General features: G+C 39.4%; 1 protein-coding gene across 1 annotated transcript in view; it reads right to left on the bottom strand.

Annotated features, from left to right (window-relative positions):
• The window catches only part of LOC149280658 (myb/SANT-like DNA-binding domain-containing protein 1), a 43,476-nt gene that overhangs the window by 4,164 nt on the left and 16,092 nt on the right, over nt 1-23,220 (bottom strand). Inside the window, exon 3 of the mRNA XM_089500266.1 lies at nt 5,478-5,762. Within this exon, the coding sequence (XP_089356392.1) occupies nt 5,478-5,762 (285 nt within the window). The remainder of the gene's footprint in view (nt 1-5,477; nt 5,763-23,220) is intronic.

Here is a 23,220-nt window from a genome sequence, read left to right as displayed (position 1 = left end):
TATTATAGCACTGTGAATAAAAAGCACTTCGGGAGACTTAGCTTCTCTGGTGGTTTATCAGAAGAAGTCTGGCATCGGTTTGCTGTGTGTCCCCGGAGGTTCCTGCATTGCTTCAGTTCCTGGAAGACATCCAGCTGCTGTTATCTCAACTGCCTTTGGAACCACGGTTCTGCGTCTAAAATTGCTAGCTCTGCTCAAAGGTCTGATTTAACCACTAGGGCTCGTTTGAGTTACTGCCAGTGGTTGTTTGACCCCAGCGGTTGTGCTGACATTCCTGCATGGCAGAAGGAGGTTGGACCAGATGTCCAATTCTATTATTCTATGGATATGACCAGTGCTAGCCTCTGAAGAAATAATAATAAAAACAACACACATACACACCATGTTAAAATGTGCCTGGCCCGAGGTATTTTGACTCTAGGGTCTTCTTCATTGGCCAAATATAACAGAGTAGTTAAGCACCAGTGCAAGAGGCCAGTAAAATAAATTTTCTATATAGATTAATGTTCTCAACTGTAAGGTGATTCTGCAAATTAATAATGAACCAATGTGCCCTGCAAAAGCATTATTATTATTATTATCATCATCATCATCATCATCCTGTCTTTTTCTCAAAATTGGGACTCAAAGTGGCTAATTTTCATTTCACATCAAAAACAAAAATGATACTTACACAATAGTTATGTATCATATTTCTGTCAAGCAACTCTACAGCCAGCCAAATGTTATAATCACATTTTACTTAACTATTTATTACAATTATTGGTATTAATGTAGTGCTTTGAGTGTTGGACTACAATTCTGGAGACCAGGGTTCAGTTCCCTATTAGGACATGAAACCTAATGGATTTCCTCATTTCCACATCCCTCAGAAGAATTGGGACCTCTACAGACTGGCAAGAAATGCCGGCATCGGGGTGGAGTGGGTGCGTGGCGACTGCACGCCACATGTCCCGATGACAGCGTCATGCCACCTGCCCAACTGCACAGCGGGTGGCATGTGCTTGCTGTGGCCCTGATCCGGTGCTGAAAGGGGTGGCGAGAGCCACTATTTTGGAGCCATCTGTTTAGCCCCTTTCTAGTAGACCTATTTCTGCAGAAATAAACTGATTTTCTAGACTTTGGGTTCCAGACCTTGGAACATCTTGGTCACCCTCCCCTGGACATCTTCTAGCTTGTTGATATCTTTCTTGATCTGTGATGCCCAGAACTGGAGACAGTATTTCAGATGAGGTCTTACCAAAGCAGAATAGAGTGGAATTAATACTTCCCTCGATCAGGACATTATACTCCTGATGCAGGCCAGAACTGTATTGGATTTTTTTCTGGTTGCTGCATCATGCTGTTGACTGATGTTTAATTTGTAGTCTCTTAAGATCCCTAGATTCTTTTCACAGGTACTGGTTTCAAGCCAGCTGTCATCTACCCTATAATTGTGGATATAATTTTTCCTGCTCAGATGTGGTATCTTACATTTATCCCTGCTAAAATTCATTTTGTTAGTTTTGGCCCAGATCTCCAATCTGTCAAGGTTAATTTGAATTCTGTTCCTGTCCTCTAGGGTATTAGATATTCCCCACCACCATTGCATTTGTGTCATGTGCAAATTTGATAAGCATGCCTTCTATTCCATCATCTAGGTCATTTATAAAAATGTGAAATAACTTTGGGCCCAGGACAGAATCCTAAGACATGTTCCCGGTCACTTCTTTCCTCAATGAAAAGCAACTATTAGTGAATATTGTCTGGGTTCAGTCTGTCAACCAATTACAGATTCACCCAATGATAACACTATCTAGTTCACCATTTTGCTTTCAAGAATATCCTAGGCATCTTGTCAAAAGACTAACTGAAATAAAGATAGAAAACCAGCTGGCTTTTAGTAATCCTAGCATTTCTTTCTAGGCATGCACACAAGGGCTATTTAATCATCTGTTATAGATGCCAAGCTCACTAGTCAGTAGTCGCTAAAGCCCACTTTTTGGCCTTTTTTAAGATGGGGACACCCCTTGCCCTCCTCCAATCTGCCTGGATCTCTCCTGTCTTCCAAAAATTCTCAAAAGTTATTGATAGTGACTCTAAGATTATTCACATTGTGGTGAAAAACTGGCACAGCGTGGTGGGAGTCATGACTGGATAAAATAACACATATGAATTTGGAAGGAAACTGGACACATTTTTAAATTGGTTGCAGGTGTATAGATTGGTTTGGCATGGAACATAGGTCCAGAAACTGGCAACTGAATGACCCAGATCATTTTCAGCAACCTTATCACCTGACCCAAAATAGAAGGCAGTGCCACAGATGACAACTGAGAAGCCACTTGATTGCACAGCCACTGTGTGATTCTCTAGCATCAGAGGATCATAGAATCGTAGAGTTGGAAGAGACCACAAGGGCCATCCAGTCCAACCCCCCGCCATGCAGGAACTCTCAATCAAAGCATCCCCAACAGATAGCCATCAAGCCTCTGTTTAAAGACCTCCAGGGAAGGAGACTCCACCACTCTCTGAGGGAGTGTGTTCCACTGTCGAACAGCCCTTACTGTCAGGAAGTTCCTGCTAATGTTGAGGTGGAATCTCTTTTCCTGTAGCTTGCATCCATTGTTCCAGGTCCTAGTCTCTGGATCAGCAGAAAACAAGCTTGCTCCCTCCTCAATATGACATCCCTTCAAATATTTAAACAGGGCTATCATATCACCTCTTAATCTTCTCTTCTCCAGGCTAAACATCCCCAGCTCCCTGAGTCGTTCCATGGTTTCCAGGCCCTTCACCATTTTAGTCGCCCTTCTTTGGACACGCTCCAGTTTCTCCACATCCTTTTAGAATCGTGCTGCCCAGAACTGGACACAGCATTCCAGGTGGGGACTGACCAAAGCAGATTAGAGAGGCACTATTACTTCCCTTGATCTAGACACTATACTTTTATTGATGCAACCTAAAATTGCATTGGCCATTTTAGCTGCCGCATCGCACTGTTCACTCATGTTCAACATGTGGTCTACTTGGACTCCCAGATCCCTTTCACACGCAGTTTCATTCAGGTAGGTATCCCCCATCTTATATCTATGCATGTTGTTTTCCCGCCCTAAGTGCAGTACCTTACATTCCTCCCTGTTGAATTTCATTTTATTAGCTTTGGCCCAACTTTCTAGTCTATTCAGTTCGCTTTGAATTTTGATCCTGTCCCCAACCTCTGCACTCGATATTACCTTTAATGCCCACCCCCCAATCCCCTAAATAGATTTCTCATGGAAATACAGTCACCCCTCCTTTCTCACAGACTTGAATCTGTGTTCTTGATTATTCATGGAGGTGCAACCTCTGTTATCCTCAATGGGGTGCCCCCCCGTGTGCTCACCCCATTCAAGCCTATGGGGCTTGAATACATGCAAGTATTTGTTTTCATGGGGGTGGTCTGGAACAGATCCCCGAATCCCCTGCAAAAATGGAGGGCCGATTGTACCTTTTGGGTTTGAAAATATCTGAACTGTTTTGAGTTCTGGGTTCTGCAGAAGGAAGCAATACAGTCCGCCCTTGGTTTACGTGGATGATCCATTCCAGACTCCACCACGTAAAGCAAATACCGCGCATGCTCAAGCCCCATTTAACTGAATGGGTCTCGTGCATGCGGCGGCACAGCAGCATGCATGCGCAACAGGTGCCCGCCCCATTAGTCACAATGGGACATGCCACCCCTAGCACCCCGCGCAATGCCATGCATCTTTCATCATATGCTGAAAACTACATATAGCACGCCCACGTATGATGTGGGTGCACTGTATATAGAAATGCCTAAGCCCTCGGGTGGAGAGAGCCAGGGTGGTGCAGTGGTCTGAGCATTGAACTATGACTCTGGAGACCAGGGTTCGAAACCCATGGAAACCCACAGGGTGACCTTGGGCAAGTCACATTCTCTCACTCTCAGAGGATGGCAATGGCAAACACCTTCTGACGAAACTTGCCAAAAGCTCCCAAGTCTGAATGGAAACTCTCAGAGGTCCCAGCTAAAATGACAAGTGAGAAGGGATTCTGAAAGCTATTGTTCTACATTTGAAGATTCACAGTTGGGAACCACTAAGACATTATGAAAAAAAATTCACTATACCAGAGGTGACTCCAACTGGTAAACTGGAAAACCTAGGGCCAAAGCACACGGTCAGTAAAGAGTGGCCAGAGGCCGCTCCAGCTGTGATTGGGCTGGGACTGTAGTGACCACATGGCCCACTCCTGAAGTGGGCTGCTTCCATAATCTCTAAACGGCAACAGCCAGGAGCCAGATTATATCCACTCTTTTTTGATCTGGTCCAAAGGACCAGATTGTAGCACCAGAGCGGCTTCCAGCCACTTTGGGGGTGTGCGTCATTTGAACACCACACCCCACAGCAGCTGAAAGCCAATTTTTTTGGCCCATGTGCTTCAGGGCCTAATTTCTAGGATCTCTACAAATGGTTGTATGGGCTACATACAAATTTTAATTAGCTAAAAGTTATCAGTCCACAAAACAACCCTGAAATGTACACCCAGGGTCCTCTTACTATCCATACCAAATGTCAAACAGCTAGCTTTCACAGTTTCAGAGCTATGCAGGGAATAGACACTTACTTACACACAGTTCTATGTGTGTGTGTGTGTGTGTGTGTGTATATATATATATAATACACACACAACTAAAAATAAAAAAACATATGTAATATAGAGCTACACCTCCCCTCAAGAACAACTCAACATTGAAAAGAAGCCTCAGTCTACTCAAGGGCTGGCTATTAATGTCACCACTAAATCTCTAGGTCATAAGAGGACTGAAATATGACATAGCCATCATTTTTCTGGTCTTCAGAAAAAAGATGGCTACCTCTTCTCACAACGTTCCACTTTCCCCTCCCTATAATCATGTTGTTTCTCTCCCCTCCCATCCTCTTATATGGAGTCAGCAGGCATGTGACTGGGACCCTGTCTAGCTGTGTATCTAGACATCAACTGTTAGGATGCTTGGCCTTTGCTGCACTGATTTGATAAATACCAGGACTATCTTTCTGCTAACATGCTCAAGGTTATTCACATACTTATAATTTAATGGACACAATACAATATGGAACTGACAGCAAAGTAAGGAAAAACAAGCAATAAAGAAATAATTCTGAGACACTTCTAGATGGAGTCAAATACCATTTCATCCTAGATAGCCCAAAGAAGAACTCTGATTTACCTCTCCCTTCGATATAGCCAAGTGGAAAGTCTGTACATGGAAACATTTCTAGAAGCTCATATAATTTTTCAGATTTAAACCATTTATATACTGATAATTGCCCCTTGGACTTAGACTATTCACTGCTGTAGAGAACAGACTAGAGCCCCTGAAATCCCTACATTAATTGGTCCTTCAAGAAAGGAATTTTGTAGTGTTATTATATACACTATATAGGACCAAATACGTAAACTAGTATAAACTAGTATAGTAAAATTTAACATGTTACCTTAACTTATATGACAGTAAGCTGGAGGAGCTCTCCGAATGCTCATCTTCAAAAAATTCTTCTCTTCCTTCATATGTGAACTGGTTATATGGCAAATAGAGAGGTGTAGACTTGGCAGACGGTGACTGTGATGCCTCAGTCTGTGACGTTGAAGGACCTGGTTGCTGACTGTCATGCATTTTCACATCGTTGTGTTCTGATACTTTAGATAGTATTCTATCAATAGTTTTAAAATAAGGCCAATCAGGTGCAAGGGTTTCACTATCAGTCATGCATTTTAATTTCCTGCGATGAAAGAAAGAAATCACACAGTATATAAAAACAGATATTCAGAAATTTCAGTAATTGCATACAGCTTTCAAAAATTCTTCTATAAAGTATATAAAATTAGGGGAAACTCCTAAAAAGATTTTTTAAAAGAGGTTGGAATACATCATTTTAGTATTATTACTTTTATAGAATCGTAGAGTTGGAAGAGACCACAAGGGCCATCCAGTCCAACCCTCTGTCATGCAGGAACTCTCAATCAAAGCAAAGCTCTAAGAAAAGAGACTCCACCACTCTCTGAGGGAGTGTGTTCCACTGTTGAACAGCCCTAATGTTGAAGTGGAATCTCTTTTCCTGTAGCTTGCATCCATTGTTCTGGGTCCTCTGGAACAGGACCCAGAACAATGGATGCAAGCTACAGGAAAAAAGATTCCACCTCAACATTAGGAGGAACTTCCTGACAGTAAGGGCTGTTCGACAGTGGAACACACTCCTTCGAAATGTGGTGGAGTTTCCTTCCCTGGAGGTCTTTAAACAGAAGCTGGATGGCCATCTGTGAGGGATGCTTTGATTGAGAGTTCCTGCATGGCAGGGGGTTGGACTGGATGGCCCTTGTGGTCTCTTCCAATTCTGCGATTCTATGATTCTATGAATCAAGAAGGTTTACAGAAATTTTAAACAAGATTACATTAAAATCATATTTTACAAAACTTAAGAAAGACTTAAATATTCAACTTTAAATATTATCAAAACCATGGTGGTTCTTGATTTGTGTTATAATGAAAAACAAGCAGCATTACTTTTTTTTAGACATTGAGAAGGCATTTGATAATCCAAGATGTGACTTATTTTGGGGGCATATTTGAGAAGAGGGATGCAAAGGGATTTTGTAGCACCTTTGAGACTATGTGTGAAAGAAGTTGTAGAATAAGCTTTCGCAGACTTGGACTGAAGAAACAGACCAAGGCCCTGAGCAATGGACCAGGAAAGCACGGGCTTAGCCTGTGCTTTTCTGACCTGAGTGCTAACCTGGATCAGTCTCCAGGCTGGCGCAGTAATGGGTGGATGTTTACACACTCAACCATCTCCACACCACAGACTCAGTACCACCACATGCCCTTATCTTACTCTCCCTTTGCTACTAGTGAAGAGACACCTGTTGCCACATCTGATGTGGTAACGGGGCACCTGGCTGGAACCACATGGCCAGATAGATGCCCTGTTTCCATGCCAGACATGGCACTGGGGGTCTTTTCAGTAGTGGCAACAGGAGACTAAGATAAGGGGTGCAAGAAGCCATCTAATCTACCAGTGTGTGGTAACAGTGTGGTGTTTCTGGGAAACTCTGTGGCAAACTGGGGGTCAATTTGACCAACATTAAGCCCCGTTTTTCCTGAGATTGAGCCAGATCCACTGGATCCATGTCTGGTCTGCCAGGATCCAGCCCAATCCTGGCCCTGGGCCACTAGCCAGAATTGTCCAAAGAGGACAGCATGTGTGATCCTACCTGGAACAGTGGGACATTGAAATGGTTGTACATGCACTGGTAACCTCTCGTCTCGATTTCTGCAGTGCGCTCTACATAGGGCAACCCTTGTGCCAAACTTGGAAGCTTCAATTGGTACAAAATATGGCAGTCAGACTGGTCACAGGAAAATCAAGGTTCGACTGAATTACACCAATCTTAAAGTCGCTACATTGGCTGCCTATTAGCTTCCCGGCACAGTACAAGGTGTTGGTTATTATATATTGGGCTGGATCCTGGCAAACCAGACATGGATCCAGTGGATCTGGCTCAATCTCAGGAAAAACGGGGCTTATATTATAGGAACACCTCCTCCCATACCATCCCTACCACACACTCAGGTCCTCTAGGAAGAATTTACTGCAGTTGAGGAAAACAAGACTGGGGATGACTTCCCAGAGGACCTTTTCCATTGCTGCTCCAAAAATGTGGAATGACCTGCTGGAAGAGACTCGCCAAATAACTTCCCTTGAGGCTTTCAAAAGATGATAAAAACAATTGTTTTCTGGCAGGCCTTCCAGGCTAAACTTTGTCCAAACTAAAACAAGTCAGATTCTCTGATTAAATCTCACCACTGTCACCAGTGTTAATTGATTTTAATTTGTTATTGTGATTTATATTTATATATGTTTTATTGTGGTAATTTTATTCAGGGAGTGGGGGTGATGGTTGGGGGGATTCAGGGGCTTGTTTTGTTTGATTATTTTGTACTGTATTAACCTCTGTTGTTACCTGCCTTGATCCCCAAAAGGGAAGAGGCGGGATATAAATAAATACTTTATTATTATTATTATTATTATTATTATTATTATTATTATTATGAAAGCCTGTACTACTTCTTTCACACAGTTAGTCTCAAAGATATTACATAACCCCTTTGCATATTGATATTCCAGAGTAACAAATCTATGTCTCTGAACTGAGATGTTTGTAAATAATTTGTAAATAATTTTTAATTTGAATTAAATTTATAAAACTCAAACAATATAGATTATGATTAATGGTGAATTATCAAATCTGTGCAAGATGCAAAAATGTGTACAAGGATATTCACTTTCACCTATTTAGATAAATTAGACAAAATGAAAAAAATTAAGGGCTGAAAGTGAAGAATGAAAACTTAAGTTAATGGCATTTGCAGATAATTTGATTATTGTGCTAGAATATTCTTTGCATTGTATTGAGGTGCTGTTAAAGTTCTTAGAAAAATATGGATATGTGGCTGGATTTAAAACCAATAAACAAAAGACAAAGATGTTGACAAAGAATATAAGGAAAGAAGATATAATAAAATTAATGCAGCTATCTGGTTTTATGATAGAGAAATAAGGAAATGTTTAGGAATAAATATATCCAATAAGAATTATGAGTTATTTCAGGACAATTATCAAGATTTGAAATAAAGTTAAACTAGACCTTCAGAGATGGGCTAAACTAATATTGTCTTTATTAATATTATTGGGATGGGTGAAAGCTATATATCACAAACAACAGGCCTGCTTAAATATAAATGGTGAAAGAGCTGATTTGATAAATATCTGTAAAGGTACAAGACAGGGTTGTCCCTTGTCGCCTCTAGTTTTTGTATTAATTATGGAGGTTTTACTTCAAAATATAAAAAATGATTCAAATGTCAATGGGCATAAAAGTGAAAGGCACTGAGCATAAAACAAGGGCATTTGCTGACAATCTGCTGGTAACTATTAGTGATCCTACGCATGACTCTCAAGAGTTAATAAGGGAAATTAAGGAATTTGAAATAATTTCAGGTTTGAAAATAAATAAGGACAAAACAGCAATATTAACTAAAAATATGACCCCATTGGAAATAAGGGAACTGAAATCAATTACTGGCATTAACTCAAGCAAAAAAGTAAAATATTTAAGCATCTGTGTACAAATAAAAACTCTGATTTATTTGTTAATAATTATGAGAAATTATGGCATAATATTAAGAAAGACATAGAGAATTGGGAAAAATTGAGTTTATCACTCTTGGGTAGAATTGCCGTGATAAAGATGAATATAATACCAAAATTCCTTTTTTTATTTCAAACAATCCCAATTATTAAAAAAGAAATATCGTTTAAAGAATGGCAAAGAGGGATATCAAAATTTGTTTGGAAGGGAATGAAAGCGAGGATAAGAATGAAATATCTTCAGGATGCAAAAGAGAGGAGTGAGCTTGCCATGCCAAATCTCAAGCTATACTTTGTAGCAGCATGTTTGACTTGGATAAAGGACTGGCTTATTCTAAAAGATGAAGAATTATAAGAATTGTAAAGTGTGAACTTGACATTTGGCTGGCACGCCTACCTATTCTACGATAAGGTTGAAGTTAATCAAGACTTTAATAATTATTCTGTGAGATATCCTTTAATGAGAGTTTGGAAGAAATATAAAAAGCGAATGTGTACAAAAATCCCCCTTTTGGCATCTACCCATGAAGCTTTTTTTAAATATAGCCCAAAAAAGGATGCACCTTGGATCACCTATAAAGACATAATTCAATCAGATAGAATTGACTATAAGATAAGAAGTAGTGAAGACCTTAATCAACAGAGTTATGAAATTACATGGTTTTTCAATAGGCAGCTGAGAGAGCGTTTCCTAATGGACAAGAAACAATATGGGATTGGAAAATCTGATTCAGATTTAGAGCAGGAGATAATGTCAAACAAGGACGCTCTAATAGCAAGACTATATAAATGCATTCTTAAGATTTATACAGAGGTAGAAATTGTTAAAGAGAACATGATTAGATGATCTCAGAATTTTGGCTTTGTGATTGAACTAGATCAGTGGGAATATACTTGGAACAAAGGACTGAATTATACCCATTGTCAAAACATTAGAGAAAATTACTATAAGATTTTTTTCCGATGGTATTTGACACCAAAGAGATTGAGTAAGATTTATAATAACAGTAGCAATTTATGTTGGGAATGTGAAAAAGAACGGGGGTCAATATATCGTAGGTGGTGGACCTGTGGGAAAGCAATGCAATTCTGGAAGTTATTTTTTTTTTTGAAATCAAAAAAGTTGTAACTATATCTCTCAAACTCTCACCTGAAATCGTTTTGCGTAGATCAATCCATAGAAAAAAAAGTATGGTAATTTTTTATTTTATATGTTGTCAGCAGCAAGAATAGTGTATGCCCAGAAATGGAAATCTAAAGAACTACCTTCAAAGGAAGACTGGATATTTAAACTGTTGAACATGATGCAGCACTTCTCATACCTATCCTCTGTTGTACCCCAGCAGCTCATTGAATGCCATCTGAGGAGATTCATCCTCTGACACTATATCCTATTTCATTTGGGATTTTCTCATCATAGGGTCTCCACTGTAAAGGACATTCAAAAGGGGTTGACCATGCCTTGTTCTGCTTAGTACTAACAAGTGTTACTTGTGGTGCCACTGCCGTTGGCTCTGAGAGATCCTCTGCCAGTGTCACTCCCAAACTGCAGTAGTAGTTTGGCAATTTTCATCTGGCTGACATGGGAGACCTTCTTATAAGCAGTGCATAGCCTCTTCCCTCACAAGAACACACAATTCCTCCATCATGGAATGATAGTGTCATTGGTGGGTTCACACATACTACTGCTACATAATTTACAACTGCTCTGGTGTAACCAAAGGCAGAATCAAAAAGCTGAAATTATATGGTGGGAAGGGGCCCTTAGATTAAGAGGAATTTAGAGTCCTCCTGTGCAGCAATAAAAGGTTCTGAAAAGTTATAGTTTCACTAGATCACGCTGCTCACTCATGAACATGGAAGCAAATAAATTATTTTCAAGGAGGGATGAAATGGTTCTTTCAAATCCTTGTGGATAAAAAAAAAGCATTGTTCACAACTACGGTGTCCTTCAACTGCTGTTTCAATGTCTCTCTGCTCCTCTTAGAGCAATCCCAGTCAACACCAACTACTGTATAAAATGATTACGATTCTGTCATGAAGAGAAAATCCATTTGTGTCAGAGTGGGGGCAACACTTTCTAGACTGGTCACATGAGCAATCATAAGTAAGCAATTAGAAGCACATGGACTATCTTCTAAGCAGCCAAAGCACTTACAAATTGTCAAGAAGGGAAAGAATGTACTGGTAGTCAAAGGATTGTCTGTTGCCAAGGAGCAAAAGGAAGGTCACAAAAAAGAAAGTATGCATCAACATGCATATGAAAAAGATGCCCTTCCTTTAAGATGCACAGAAGTTAATTTACAGTTCTAGGCTTTTTAGTGTGTGAGTGAATCTGTAGTAGCATTCACTTGTCTGTTTACACCGAGGTTTTTCTGACTAGGGTTTCCCTTTTTAAAAAGGAAATAACCTATTTACATATCATTCCCCCCTCAACTTCACTGAAAAATATCACTGCTTTACTCAGTGAACATCTGTGTGCTCACTAAGGACTCCGCATTCCTTATGTGCACATTTAGGACCAAATGCCTGGAAATTATTCTGTTCACTAAAGGTTACCAAATACATTTGCATAAAACAATCCTATTCGCACATGATATCAGTCCCCTAACTTAATGCATGTTTTTTTAAAGAAAAGAAACTAAAGGAAAACTAAAATGCAACTGGATAACATAAACAGATAAACTCAGCTGTAGTTATACATGACACACATATGTAGTTGCCACATATACTTGTGATATTTTAATAATTGTGATAATTACGCATTTAGAAAGCAATCTGCAAAACATTTCTCAGTTACTACCTGTCCTGTTCCTCACATGTAAGTATGCATAGGAGTGCAGATAAAGAATAAGAAGACTGATTCTGTAGTCCAAAGCATAGTGAATCCATGGCAAAACAACTATATCAATGTGAAAATAAGCCAAGTCATAAATGACAACTCACATAAATCCACGGCAACGAACAATGCACAGAAGCTTCCCACAGAGATGTAAACAAACATCTCTTAGGTGCGTTACAGACCGCTGAAAAGCGGCGGCCTGTACCCACCCCTTTCCCCGGGGTATCGGGGCCTCAGTGGTCAGAACGGCAGCCGCTGAGGCCCCGATCTGCCGCTTTCCAGGCTGCGGGGAAGCGGCAAAAGGCCGCTTCCCCGCAGCCTGGAAAGGGGTGTCCTTGGGGCTTCAAGCCCCAAGGACACCCTGCGGCGGCGGGGAGGAGGAAAAAGGGGCCGCTTGGCCCCTTTCTCCCTTGCGTCGCTGGGTGCAGCCATGTGAAAGCTGCGCCCAGCGGCGCAAGCCACTAAGCGCCCTGGCGCAGAGCAACGACGTCACATTCGCGCCACCCCATATAGAGGCGGCGTGGTCGTGACGTCGTCATGGCGGCCCCCATGTAGATGGGGCGCCGCCATTTTGTACGGACTCAGTCCATACTAGGGTTAGGGGGGTGCAGAAGGACCGCACCTTCCTAACCCTAGTACGGACTGACTCCATACTAAAAGGCCCATTTGTAACGGGCCATAGATACATAAAATGATATTATAGCAGAATGAACTGGATATTTAAATCTTTCCTCCTCCATGATGTAGCTCTCAATTTAGGGACAGGCTTTAGGCAGGAAGATCCAATCACACTCAGACAAAAGAAAGTAAGGATCATCTGTCATACTGTTGCCACAGTAAAGAAGGCAATCGTCAGGGCATATATACACTAGGAGGAAAAAGATTTAACTTTTAGCTACCTGAGGAAAGCACATCCTTCCTCCATGAGATCAATGCTAAATCCAAATGCTTTCCCTCTGAGGTAGAGAATGAGGTCGATACTTCACAGGTAAGGTATGTGCTTGAGCTCTCAGATGAACACTCTCAGGCTTTATTGCAAATCCAGAAAATTTTAACAATTTCTACATTATGTTTGCATTTTATGTTTTGAATTCAATAGATGTCATATTTTGATTAGCTAACAATTATAGCCTGTTCAAGTTACACTGTACTGTACACTAAAGAAATATTGCAGTTGTACACAACTTTAGCTGCCATGGCTCAATGTTATGGAATTCTGGGATTTGTAGTTTTGAAATATATTTAGTCTGTCAGAGTCCCATCAAACTACAAATCCCATAATTCCATAGCTTTGAGCCATGGTAGTTAAGGCAATGTCAAAGTGCATTATTTATGTGGTCCAGATGCAGCCCTATGCAATCTGCTAGGGTATTGTTTATACTGAGATACAAATTCTAGCTAAATAGCCAAAGCTGACCTTCTGAATAAATGGTAGAATCATAGAATAATAGAGTTGGAAGAGACCACAAGGGTCATCCAGTCCAACCCCCTGCCATGTAGGAAATCTCAATCGAAGCATCCCCAACAGATGGCCATCCAGCCTCTGTTTAAAGACTTCCAGGGAAGGAGATTGGAGGGAGTTTGTTCCACTGTCGAACAGCCCTTATTGTCAGGAAGTTCCTCCTAATGTTGAGGTGGAATCTCTTTTCCTGGAGCTTGCATCCATTGCTCCGGGTCCTAGTTTCTGGAGCAGCAGAATACAAGCTTGCTCCCTCCTCAATGTGACATCCCTTCAAGTATTTAAACAGGGCTATCATATCACCTCTTAACCTTCTCTTCTCCAGGCTAAACATCCCCAGCTCCCTAAGTCGTTCCTCATAGGGCATGGGACATGGTTTCCAGACCCTTCACCTTTTTGGTAGCCCTCCTTTGGACATGGTCCAGTTTCTCAACATCCTTTTTGTGGTGCCCAGAACTGGACACAGTATTCCAATCGAGGCCTGACCAGGGCAGAAAAGAGTGGCACTATTACTTCCCTTGATCTAGACACTATACTTTTATTGATGCAACCTAAAATTGCATTGGCCATTTTAGCTGCTGCATCACACTGTTCACTCATGTTCAACATGTGGTCTACTTGGACTCCCAGATCCCTTTCACACGCAGTTTCGTTCAGGTAGGTGTCCCCCATCTTATATCTATGTATTTTGTTTTCCCGCCCTAAGTGCAGTACCTTACATTACTCCCTGTTGAATTTCATTTTGTTAGTTTTGGACCAGCTTTCTAATGTATTCAGGTATTGAATCTTGATCCTGTCCTCTAGGGTATTAGCTCCTCCTCCTAGTTTGATGTCATCTGCAAATTGGATAGGTATGCCTCCAATTCTGTCATCCAAGTCATTGATAAAGATGTTGAATAGCACTGGGCCCAGGACAGAACCCTGTGGGACCCCACTGGTCACTTCTCTCCAGGATGAAAAGAATCCACTGTTGAGCAACTCTTTGGGTTCGGCCAGTCAACCAATTACAAATCCATGTAACCGTTACCTGTCTAGCCCACATTTCACTAGCTTGTTTGCAAGAATGTCATGGGAAACTTTGTTTCTGAAATCAAGATATACTATATCCACAGCATTCCCTTCGTCTACCAAGCTGGTAATTTTATCAAAGAAAGAGATAAGGTTTGTCTGGCATGACATCTTTCTCTGAAACCCATGTTGACTTTTTGTGATTATGGCATTGCCTTCTAGATGTTCACAGACTCTCTGTTTAATGATCTGCTCCAGAATCTTTCCTAGTACTGATGTCAGACTAACTGGACGATAATTGGATCCTCTTTTTTCCCCTTTTTGAAGATGGGGACAACATTTGCCCTCCTCCAGTCTGCTGGGACTTCTCCTGTATTCCAGGAGTTCTCAAAGATTATTGCCAATGGCTCCAATATTACATTTGCCAGTTCTTTTAATACCCTTGGATGAAGTTCATCGGGTCCTGGAGACTTATATTCATTTAGATTAACAAGATATTCCCTTTACTATCTCTTTACTTATTCTGTGCTGAAATTCCCCTGTTCTGTCCTCTGCTCCATTATCTTCAGGTTGAGCACCCTTTTCTTTTTCTGAGAAGACTGAGGCAAAGAAGGTGTTGAGTAATTCTGCTCTTTCTCTGTCTTCTGTTAGCATTTTGCCATCTTCTCCATGCAGTGGCCCTACCGTTTCCTTCTTCTTCCTTTTGCTGCAGACATACTAAAAAAAGCCCTTTTTATTGTTCTTAACCTCTCTAGCAAGCCTGAGTTCATTCTGTGCTTTAGCTTTTCTGACTTTACCCCTACATGTGCTTGCTATTTGTTTGAATTCCTGTTTGGTGATTTCCTCATTTTTCCATTTCTTATACGTCTTCCGTTAAAAACTTAGCTCAGTTGAAAGTTCCTTAGTCATCCATCCTGGTTTCTTGAGACATCTCCCATTTTGGTGTTTGAGATACCAGGAATTCATAAGAACAGAGGAATATATTTAAACATACTGTATATCATTTCAGATCATATCATATGTACAGTATTCATATGCAGTAATATGGTTGTCCATGCCTAGACAGCATCAAAATTTTGATATGCTATCTATATCATAGCCAAAATAATCTAGAGCAGCCTTAAGAAACAGCAAAGTTCCTTTTAATTCATTGGTAAACCCACAAGGTGACACCAACTGTCTGAAATAGTGATGAGATAGTATTCCCATGTGTATGTGCCTTTCAAATCCTACAGGAAAGTGGAAAAAACGCAAATAAAAAAAAATTACAAATGTTTCAACCTGAGGGAACACCTCTCTAGGAATCTCTAGGTCCTCCAGTGCTACTCTATGGTCAACATCTGTCTGAAGTTGATCATAGAATTCTGCTGGAAGACCTACAAATGCCTAGAGAAGTGTTCTCTCTAGGAATCTCTAGGTCCTGCAGCACAATTTCTGGTGGAAGTTGACTTGGAAGTGGTGCTGGAGCACCCATGGGTTCCTTGAGAGAACATATTACTCAAATCCATGAGTAATCAAATCTGCAAAAGTCAAAGCCACAGATGTGGAGGCTGACTGTAATTGTAATTTCTGTATATTACCAAATGTAATTGGTAATAGTTGTGACATAGACAACTAGCAAAATTAAATGCATCTGAGGAAGTAGACTGAATGCTCCCAACTTCTCATGCTGCCAACTTCTTTCTTTCAGTTAGTCTCAAAGGTGGTACAAGATCTCTGTACATAATGATTCCACAGACTTACACGCCTATGTCTTTGAATTTTAGCAAAATTAAAATTAAATCTTTAAATTACAATATCATATGCACAGCCTGAATACATTTATATGTACATATACATAGTTTCATGTGGTCGAAGTGAAAATTTGGTAAAATGTTATATTTTCAAAGAATTGTTTTTAAAAAAATTAAAAATAAAAATAAAATAAAATTTTAAATTTAAAAACTGTGGCCTCTCTTTTTTCCTCTCAGTGAGCCTCAGCACACTCACACTATCTCTTCAGCATCTAAAGGGACACAGGTGAATACCACAGCCTGTTTCTGCGCAAAGGCAGATGTTTGAGTAGCAGTGGTGTCCCCCTTCTTAGGGTATGCTCTGTACCTCCTTAGTGACACCACTGTCTGAAGGGTTGTTATGTGGACAAGAACAAGAAGCAATGAATTCAAATTACAAGAAAAAAGATTCCACTTAAACGTGAAGAAGAACCGCCTCACTGTAAGAGCTGCTTGACACTGGCATAGACTGCCTCTTCTTCTTTAAACTGTATAAAGTCTGTAAACAGAAGTTGGATAGCCATCTCTCTGGAGTAGTTCAACCATTCATGAATGGCCAGAGACTGGACTACATGACCCTTTTGGTTCCTTCCTATTCTGTGATTCTAAGGTTCTGTAAAACATTTTATTCTAAATTTGCTATTCTATCCAAATTACCTGAAGTAACACAACTAAATATTCTAACCATAAAAAATATGCTTCAAAGAATGTGCCAAGTCAGAGAGCAACATCTGTGCTGAAAAATCACATTGTGTTGACACTGTGTCAGTGTGTGTATGTTGTCAAATCAAGCAAAGAAAATGCTTTTCCAAAGACTAAATCGACATATCTACCTGCAGGTAAGTACATTGTGAGTAATCAAGTACACATGTTGAACTGCATGGTGTAAAACCTAAAATGAGAAGACAAACAAATATTTCATATATCTGCTGCCTCTGAGTACCAAATGCAAAATAATAATAATAATAATAATAATAATGATAGTGATAATAATAATGAAACAACATATGTGTGTATTTGTACACACACACACACAAATCCTGGTTTCTTTGCATTCAAAGCACAGCATTCCTGGCTTTTACTATCTCTTTTATTACCTGTAGTATTTTGCTTCCTGTTACTACTTTCCCTTCTAAATGAATGCAATATTAATCTCTTGAGGCTTGTGAAAAAGCTCTCAAAATAAATTATAAATAATACCATTCCTGTGCCAATTGGTGGCTTAAGGAGCCAAAGTGCAATACTTAAGTCATGTGTCTGCTATAAATAAATTATTCAAATGGGTAAAATATTCCAATACAACTTTCTGAAGAGATTTGGTTAATACAAACATTATATATTTTTAATTTCTAAATTTTATGAATTATTTTGATTATAATAGTAAACAGCAAAACTGCTTTAATGAAATGAATACAAAACAAACTAAACAAAAAGAATAGGGGGTTGTGTGGAATGCGTACTGGTGAAAAAGAAAAATATTAAGTATATTCAATACAATGATAAACAACTGTACATATAAACAAAAATAGTTCATATGCAAAACGTTCTACAGAGATGGATCAGATCTTTTGAATTGACAGAATGTTCACAGAATGACATCTACAATAAGAAGTAAATACGCATAAAATTTCACAACTTCAGTGTCTTAGTGTAAGTGAAGCAATGTAAGCCATTTGGGGGCACTAAAAGGAATCAAGAGAGCCAAGCCTGTGTAGATATAATTCAACAATGTTTTTCATCAAAATTAAATGTTGACTCTGAAACGAGATTCAGATAAATACACGCTTCAAAACAACACAGAGACATTCCTACTTAAATAAGTACCAGGGATCATTCTTCCATTTTACAATACCAGCAAGATGAGTTTTGCAAGGGTATAAGAGTCTGACATAATTTTGATTCAAAGCATACAAGGCTTTCCTAACATTTTCAACTGTGGAAAAATAGTTCCCATTACCTTAATTATGTGCCAAGCCTAAGAGCTTCATCACACTAGCCTCTTCTGCTGGTACAACAGCATGCTTCTGAAAATGCTATTCACAGCAGAGTGGAGATTTGAACCCTCATCTCCAGAGTCATAGTGCAATGCTCTAACCACTACACCACACTAGCTTTGTGGTGTGTAAGCAAGTGAGAACAAAACAAAGACTTCAGTGAGGTTTCTTATGTATTTCCCCAAACAAAAATTGATTCTTGGCTTTGTTTGGATTTTTCGGCTGTAGAACAATCATCAATACATTTTTTTTATTTTTATTTTTTTTATTTTATTTTGGCAAATGTAGAATCAATTGTAAAACTGGCTATTTCTTTAAAAAATTGCTGTCTTTGTTTCATTTTGCATGGAACTTAGTGTAATTTTAAGGACGGTTAGCTCTGTCTGAGAAGTTAATTTGAGACTGGCAAGAGGCACACAGAAACAGGATTATGCATTGTTTATTTGCCAGTAATTTTTATTTCTTGTACAGTCCAGCTGCAGAATTAACATTCTGGAAAAACATTTTCAACATCATGCACAAGAGAAACTGATGGGCAGCTGTTAACTCCCTGGATGGCAAACATTCTTATTGGATGGTCGTTGCACTTACCTGGCCCTTTCTAACAAGACCAGTCTCAGGGGTGAGTGATCTGTGTTCAGGGTATCAAGCTCTGCTCACAGCTGTGCTTTCTAAAAATGTATCTGAATGTGCGTTCAAGTTGCCTGTCAATTTATGGTGACCGCATAAACTTCATAGTGTTTTTTTAGGCAAGGAATACTTGCCTAAATTCAGTTTAAATGCAGTTTATAGCGTATGGTATTGGTTAGCAGTCAAAGTATTATTATTATTATTATTATTATTATTATTATTCCCTGGAGGATTTGTTTCCTCAGAGCCAGGGAGCCAAGAGGATTGGCCAGAACTGGAAGAATCAGAACAAGCTGGGGCCTCTGACTGTCATACGTGGAGCCATTGTAGCCCTGTCTACACTTCTATCTCTCCTCTGATGCTGAGCCTCCCAGGCAAGAGACAAGAAACAGCATAAGTAACATCTGGAACAAGCCAAACTGCAAGAGAGTCACCTCAAGAGAATCTGCCCTAATGCTATCAGCTGCATTCCTTCAGACAATTGGGTGTAAAGTACCTAAGCTAGAAACATGGGCTGGATTCAGTGTCACCTTTAACTGCTATTACAGCTGCTTTCTTGTATTCCAGACTCTTGAACTTTCCTGACTTTTTGACTTCAGTATGCTCTTTGGACTCCCCTCTGGCCTTCTCTTTACATCTTCATAACTGTCAGGATTGCACTCTATATCTGAACTTAGCCTGCTTCTTGACTGATGGTTCTGCCCACTCCATTGAAACATGGGTGCCTGAAGGAACTTATTTATACTAAACACATCATTACTGATTTTGACTGGCTGTTTCCTCCTGTGTACTTGTTCTGTGTAGGTACTTGCCAGTCAGGGATCAAGGCAGTAAGGTCCAACAAATTCCTCACTTGTTGTGCTGATAATTTCTTTTTTCAGAAGATGAAAGAAATGAAAAGAGGACTTGATTCTCATCAACAGGGAAGAACTCATTGAACAATGTGGAAGGAGTTGGAACCTCTGGTAGAAGTGACTGCATCCTTAAATTCATCATACCAAAGAAAATGAAAGAAGTATACAGTAGTTGGACACACCCTCTGAACTTTAGAAAAGCCAATTTCAACAAAGAAATACTGAGTTGGATCACATAGTTAGAAATATTTAAATAGAAGGTTATTTGTAAAATAGGAGAGTACAGTTGCAAACAATTCTAATAAGAAAATTAAAGCGAGAAGAGTGTCAAAAAATCAGGATGGGTGTGTAATAACTTTCAGATGTGCTGAGATTTTAATAGGACATGTACAAGAAATAGAAGAAAGGAGAACAAGGTTCTTTCAGATGAGTGAGATTTAAAAGGGCCATGTAAAAGAAATAAAAAAGGGGGCACACATCATCAAGCTAGAATACACATTAGTAGCCTATTTGTACGGAGAAATCAGGAGTTGAACAGAGAGACTTGTAAGAGATTTCAAAAATAATTAAGTTTCCCCCCTCCCCAGCTATTGTTGGAAGAGCAAAGAAGCAATGTGTTTACTGTGTGGAGAAGACAAAGAAATGCTAATAGGTGTCAGAGAAAAGTGGAAATGCTGAACACCTATTTGTTTTCTAGTTATCAATGTGACAATAAGCAAGACATTAATACAGAAGACAAAAAGAATGAGGAAGAAAACAAAATAAAACAACACTGTCAATTGCTTTCAACATTACTTTCAGATGGCCAGCTTCTGTGTCATGTTTACATGCTGCTGAGTGTGCACAGCTGGGGCGGGCAATTTTTCTGGTATGAAGGCCACATGTGGCAGTGAATCAGGGTCTGCATGATGGTAGACATGACCAAATCTGGAAGTGAAGTGAAGAAGAGTCTGGCTGTGGGTGGCTTCTCTAAACCCTTACTACATACACACATCCTTTCTCAATCACACACTCACACATGTATGCATGCATGCGTACATACAGATGCAAATGCACACACATGGGAAACATGGGACACATGGGAAAGACTATTACATGGAGAAAATTAACCATCCTTTCCATCAAAACTGTGCCCCCCCCCCATGAGCAGAATATAGAGAATGGGGGGGGGGGCACACAGGTAGAGCCATTCCTATGAGTCCTCATTTCTCCAACCTAATTGAATGACTAAATGGAGAGCTTGTGGTGGTGTGCGATTTAGCAGTAGCAAAATCTGATAGTGGGAGTTTAATTTGGTAATGGCATGGGCAGCACTTTGGCTCTATTGAAAGTCTCTTTCTTCTCAGTTTTAAAGCTCCATTCCTCCATCAGCTCAACTTGATCCTGTGCAATCATGTTTTGGTTTTTTTGTTAACATTTATCATTCCAACAAATTGGATTTTTAAAACCAATGCTGAATTCTCCAAGTTCATTCCTAACTCTTCATCTGTAACTTCAGTTTTATTATCCACAAATTCCACTACGTGACTTTCTAATAGATTAGAAAGCGGAGCCAAAGCTAACAAAATGAATTTCAACACAGAGAAATGTAAGGTACTGCACTTAGGGCAAAAAAAATAATAATGAAATGCATAGATATAGGATGGGAAAAACCTGGCTTCATAAGACTACTTGTGAAAGGAGTCTAGGAGTCCTAGTAGACCACAAGTTGAACATGAGTCAACTGTATAATAATAATTATTATTTGATAATTAATTTATTATTATTATTATTATTATTATTATTATTATTATTTTCCCACCTCTCCCAGATGTGGCAGCTGAAAAGGCCAATGCGATTGTAGGCTGCATCAATAGAAGAATAGTGTCTAGATCAAGGGAAGTAATAGTGCCACTGTATTATGCTTTGGCCAGGCCTCACCTGGAATACTGTTTCCAGTTCTGGGCACCACAATTCAAAAAGGACATGGGCTAGTTGGAGCGGGTCCAAAGGGGGGCAACCAAAATGATGGAAGATCTGGAAACCATGCCTTATGAGGAGAGATTTAGCAAGCTGAGTATGTTTAGCCTAGAGAAGAGATGGTTAAGAGATGATATGATAGCCCTGTTTAAGTACTGAGGATGAATCAAACTTGTTTTCTGCTGCTCTAGAGAAAAGACTCGGAACAATGAATGGAAGCTACAGGAAAAGTGATTCCACCTAAACATTAGGAGGACCTTCCTGACATGAGAGCTGTTCGACAGTGAAACACGTTCTCTCAGGGTGTGGTCGAGTCTCCTCCTTTAGAGGTCTTTAAACAGAAGCTGGATGGCCATTTGTCAGGGGTGCTTTGATTGAGAGTTCCTGCATGACAGGGGGTTGCACTGGACGTCCCCAACTCTGTGATTCTATGAGTCTATAAACTTGTTTTACTTTTCCCACTGATTTTTTCTCTCTCTGTTCCTTGCCTTCCAAAGGCTCTCCCTTGACATGCTTCATCTCTCTCCTCAAAGCTGTAATCTCCTCCAACAGCTCCTGAAAAAGTGCTGGTTCTTGTTCTTCTGTAATATTTGCCATTTTCCCAGTAACTGTTATATTTAACCAATCCACCACACAAGTTCAGCAATTACAGGGTTGAAAGTGAAGATAACTGTGCAGACTTCAAAATTTTCCAGTTTCCCATGCAGGAATAAATTATTTAACTCTTTAACTTTGCCCAAACTTCAAAGTTCCCAATAAAAATTCAACTAGGAAATCCACAAAATCTTTTTAGAATCACTTCCCTTCATTGGGCTCTTTGATAAATCACCTTTATTGTTTTTTAAACTTTATTTAATAATAAAAACATATTATATACAAACATATACACACAAAAACCCACACTAATACTCATACATATCTAATAAAACATGACTTCCAAGTGTTTTAGTTATTGCTTATATTTTTTTCATATACTGACTTTGAAAATTTGCAAATTATCACTATGCCCTACCCAATCTTTTTTGTCTTCCATACAATATTTCCTTATAAACAATCCAGTCTATAATGACTTTGCAAATCATCATCAATAAACCTACTCTCGGGTCTCTAATTTATCCAAATTCTTCCTAAATAATATACTAATAATAGTATTGAATAATCATATTTTGTAATTATTTCTTATCCCATTATTTCAAGTTGTAACTATATACCATATTTAATGTTCACCTTTACTACTTTTCATGTATAATAATCACCTTTATTGTTAATGTTTTTGCTTTTAAATCAATATGTTGTAAATAGGCTTTGTTTGCTCAGTTCTTAGCAAAAGAAGGCAAACTCACAATGTTTCACAACTGCCATCTCAAAGGTGGATATCTCTTCAAATGTAACGTGAGTCATTAGATAATGAGTAGTTAGGAAAATGGAAGACGTCAGGGAAAACCCATCAATATAAACATAATCCAAGTTATGCTCCAACTAGAGGCAGAAGATGGAGAAACTGAAATATTGTA

This window comes from Sceloporus occidentalis, unplaced genomic scaffold (genome assembly GCF_023333645.1).
Source record: "Sceloporus occidentalis isolate IW3139 unplaced genomic scaffold, rSceOcc1.0.p SCAF_150, whole genome shotgun sequence".
Classification (NCBI taxonomy): Eukaryota; Metazoa; Chordata; class Lepidosauria; order Squamata; family Phrynosomatidae; genus Sceloporus; species Sceloporus occidentalis.
The sequence above is the reverse complement of the archived record's forward strand: the minus strand, read 5'-3'. Positions and strand labels throughout refer to the sequence as shown.